General features: G+C 35.8%; 2 protein-coding genes across 2 annotated transcripts; both read right to left on the minus strand.

Moving 5' to 3' along the window:
- Window positions 1-343: 343 nt before the first annotated feature.
- On the minus strand, window positions 344-1,146 carry LOC119191438 (chitin synthase chs-2-like). The gene is made up of 3 exons (XM_037445356.1): window positions 891-1,146; window positions 545-807; window positions 344-460 (listed from the first exon to the last, which is right to left on the minus strand). Exons 1-3 carry the CDS (start codon window positions 1,021-1,023, stop codon window positions 359-361), a joined length of 498 nt encoding a protein of 165 aa, XP_037301253.1. The 5' UTR covers window positions 1,024-1,146; the 3' UTR covers window positions 344-358.
- Window positions 1,147-3,175: 2,029 nt separating this feature from the next.
- LOC119191439 (chitin synthase chs-2-like) lies at window positions 3,176-3,795 on the minus strand. The gene is made up of 2 exons (XM_037445357.1): window positions 3,630-3,795; window positions 3,176-3,388 (listed from the first exon to the last, which is right to left on the minus strand). The coding sequence occupies exons 1-2, from the start codon at window positions 3,772-3,774 to the stop codon at window positions 3,180-3,182; spliced, it is 354 nt and encodes a 117-aa protein (XP_037301254.1). The 5' UTR covers window positions 3,775-3,795; the 3' UTR covers window positions 3,176-3,179.
- Between the last annotated feature and the right edge of the window lie 7 nt (window positions 3,796-3,802).

The following is a 3,802-nucleotide window of genomic DNA, read 5'->3' on the forward strand; positions in this document are numbered from 1 at the left end:
ATATTTATGAAAACTATTGTTATTTTATCTCAATCGTTACATATAAAAATAGTCCGCTCGCTACATCTATGTCATAACGCGATAAACTCAAAACCTACCGCACCGATTTTCAAGTGGATTTCACCAAGGGACAGAGTGATTAAAGAGGAGTATTTATGCATATTTATCAATAATGTCATAGAAAAATTTAGCCATAAATCAGGGTCAGCTCACTATTTTATTATAATTATGAAATATCGTGCAGATATTTACCAGAGCCAACAGGGTGAATACGACCACAAGCTGCTCCCAGATTTTTGTTCTTTTCATCAAATCAATAAGTAGCCGAACAGCATGGGGTTGGAAATCAATATCTCCATCAAGTGTAAGCAAAATGTGTTTCGGCCATAACTTCCTTACGATCCACGGGTATAGGCAATTCCATTAGGCGATGGCCCAGAAGGTAGTACATGTACATCACCTAGAAAAATTAAATATTAAGAACCTGTATTGTACGACATTTTTAAAAACAGTTACAGTTAAATACTTGTCATCCAAGGACTACCTGAGACCAACGTTTCCTGTGTCGAATCTTTGCCTTATCTTTCAAGTGACAAATCATTTTCGTTTTTCCTGGCAATACCCAAGTCAGGCGGCCACCGTACGGTGCGGGATATTTCTTCGGAGGGCGAATTCGGATATTTGTCTGATGCACATTCGATGCGGCTTCGTCAATCGTGTCGACTAGAAGTTTAACGAAACGGTTCACCTGAGAATCGTCGTCACTATGATCTGATATTTCGAAAGCGTCGTCCAAGTAGATGTGAGCTGAAAGGGAAACAAATAAAATTAGTAATATGTGATTTTGCCGGTTACAAATATTATACAATATTGTATGCGACATAACTTACTTTCGAATTCGTAGTAATCGGGATCGACCACGCGCAAATATTTCTGAGCCACACGTCGAGCGCACTGGTCTTCGTCCAACCGCAGGATAGACTTCAAGAACTCCATCATTTCGTCTTTAGTTTCATGCCACATAGTAGCGCAAGCGTATATTCTTGTAATCGAGTCAGAAGACTTTACTGCTTTTGGTGAAGAACCTGTATTATCCGTATGAACAGAAATAGTTTCGTAGTATTCATCTCCTTTTTCCTTTTCTATTTCGGCAAGATCCTGAAAATTAAAATATTAATATTAATCTTTTACCTTGCTAGTAAAAGGGATTTAAGGTGTTATATATACTTCTCATGTGGTTCACATGGTTTATTTACTGTGTAAAAATAATATAGTGCTGTAAGGATAGGTCATCGATTCCTATATTTCTTAATCGCCTTTTACGAATACTCAGTCACATCAATAAATAAGTTGCCATTCCATTTTGTCGCATAATATTGACTACAAGAAATAACAATTTAGGTTCTGTTTCACAAGTCTCAAGCAATTTTCATTTTACAGTTATCATATTAAAGAGCTAATGTAGATAGTACCCATTTTACTACCATTTATTTGAGAAGATTTGTCTGATTTTTGTATTTGGTCGGCTTATACATTGAAACGACGAATAGTATTTACTCAAGAATTGTGAAACAGGTCTATAGAGTAAGAACAAGTGGGTTAATCATTCAACTTGATATACGATACAAACCCAGTCTTTACGGTCGTCTCTCTTTTCTGTTGAGCGCCATACTTTGATCAATAAGTAGCCCGTTATACATAGGAAGAACATACAATTTCTCTGTAGAAGCTAAACGTTCGGCTTTCGGGGTCCAAATATGTATCGTAATCCACGTTTGTGACAATAGCCATAATAACCATATCCATGCCATTTGACGTGATATAAAGTCACTTAGTGTAAAAACTGAAAAAAATAATCGAACATTATAAACATGATATCGTACTTAGGTAATATTTTATACAGCGGCGATGGCCTAATTGGTTGTGGAACGTTGTGCCTAATTGGGCCGAGACGAATGTCCGTTGGTTCAAATCCCAAGGGCACAAACCTCTGACGTTTCTAAAAAATATGTGTATTTTTTGTGAATTATCGCTTGCTTTAACGGTGAAGGAAAACATCGTGAGAAAACCTGCATACCTGACAAATTCTCTATTAGGAATTTTCGAGGGTGTGTGAAGTCTACCAACGCGCACTAGGCCATCGTGGTGGACTAAGGCTTATTCCCTCTCAGTAGTAGAGGAGGCCCGTGCCCAACAGTGGGACAGTATATATTACAGGGCTGATATTATTAGGTAATATTTATTGGTACAACGCATGTTAAAGATTATTAGGTAGATTTAAACTGCTTTACACTCTCAATAATAATCATATGAGTGAAAAATTAAATTATATATCTATATTCGTACCTGGCGGACTTTCGAAGAACAGATAATCGGGTATAGTTCCATGGAAGAAACAAGTGTCGCCATTTCTAATTCCGCAAGCGGCAATCAAGAAATTAACAACCAACGGTATGACCAGATTAATGGGGAAAGCGTAACTGAATCCTTGTATTAAGATCTTGGGAAATAATAAATTAATTATACACAACTCTTATTACTTGTATTTGTACATTATAATTAAACCTGTTTGTCACTTTTTTATAAGAAGCAAGAGTCGCTGATACTAACAGCATGAATGCATTGCACGCAATAGGGGACCGGCCTGTGTTCGATTTTGTACATTATTCTATATAAAATGGTTGATCATACGAAAAAGAAACCCTCCTGCGAAAACTGCCTTAAAATTGGTTAAAAAATGAGCCAGTAATTCATATTTCAAATATTACTATATGCCGAAGTGGGCGCGAAGTGGAGATATCGCTTCATCTCTTTCTTTCGCACGCGTCGTAATGCCCGATGACGTCACACGTGGGTGTTGCGCCTCTTTTCTGTTTCTTGTTACTTACCCCTTTTACCGAAATTAAAAGACTTATAACTTGTTGATTTTTTACCGGATTTAAATAATTCTTTCTGTGTTATAATTTATATAACGTAATTATTTGATAATAATAAAGAACAAAAATGAGTCCGGTCCCCTATTGCGTGAGCCACATTGTACTTATGCATACTTGATATCAACCTGAAAACTCTAAAATCAAAATTCACGTTCTCGTGATTCTCAGATCCACGAATTAGACAATATGATGTACTTATTATTTTATATGACTTGTTAACATAATAATATAGATTTCTATAATTCAACTCACTTCTTCTACAACAATGTTATGTTGTCCAAACCCAGCATTGAACAATTGGAAGAACATGCTGGGTTCGTCGCCCTCGAGCCATATGAAAAACAGGTTGCACATCATAAAGACAAAGATTTTCCAAATGGACATGAACCGATAGGTGTAGTAGCGGGAGAAATTTAATCCATCTTTGAGTCTTGCTAAACTTTTGATTATACCTGAAAACATTAAATAAAACATGTTAATATTTTTTTATAATAGTAAGGTTTAGTAGAACGAAGTAATAATATATTTTGTTAAATAATAATTATTGATCTACAGGAGCTATTAAAATAATATGATTCATGTAAACATTTATGAAGTACCTTAAAATATATGATGTATAAAAATATTGCTTTCTATTCTTTATCAGTTATTTATTTTAAGCCTATGTATAGATCTGAAAAATTATAAACATACCTATAGGACTCTGCCGAGTAACATAGTTTTCCCACCATCCCAGAGATATGCAAAGCGCGGAAACTGGAATCAACCATAGGACTGGCTTGTTCTCCAAAAGTGGCCACACAAAGAATCCGGTGACCTGAGCCACTATCGCAGCCATATCTACGATAACTTTGACAAATCTTTTA

Source organism: Manduca sexta, unplaced genomic scaffold, assembly GCF_014839805.1.
Source record: "Manduca sexta isolate Smith_Timp_Sample1 unplaced genomic scaffold, JHU_Msex_v1.0 HiC_scaffold_1537, whole genome shotgun sequence".
Classification (NCBI taxonomy): domain Eukaryota; kingdom Metazoa; phylum Arthropoda; class Insecta; order Lepidoptera; family Sphingidae; genus Manduca; species Manduca sexta.

Excerpts from the sequence above, each read along its gene's own strand:
- LOC119191438 (XM_037445356.1), bottom strand. The coding sequence starts at position 1,023 with ATGTGGCATGAAACTAAAGACGAAATGATGGAGTTCTTGAAGTCTATC. Across the intron at positions 808-890 it reads CGATTACTACGAATTCGAAA|CTCACATCTACTTGGACGAC; the intron begins GTAAGTTATGTC and ends TTTCCCTTTCAG. Across the intron at positions 461-544 it reads ACAGGAAACGTTGGTCTCAG|GTGATGTACATGTACTACCT; the intron begins GTAGTCCTTGGA and ends TAATTTTTCTAG.
- LOC119191439 (XM_037445357.1), bottom strand. The coding sequence starts at position 3,774 with ATGGCTGCGATAGTGGCTCAGGTCACCGGATTCTTTGTGTGGCCACTT. Across the intron at positions 3,389-3,629 it reads TACTCGGCAGAGTCCTATAG|GTATAATCAAAAGTTTAGCA; the intron begins GTATGTTTATAA and ends TAATGTTTTCAG.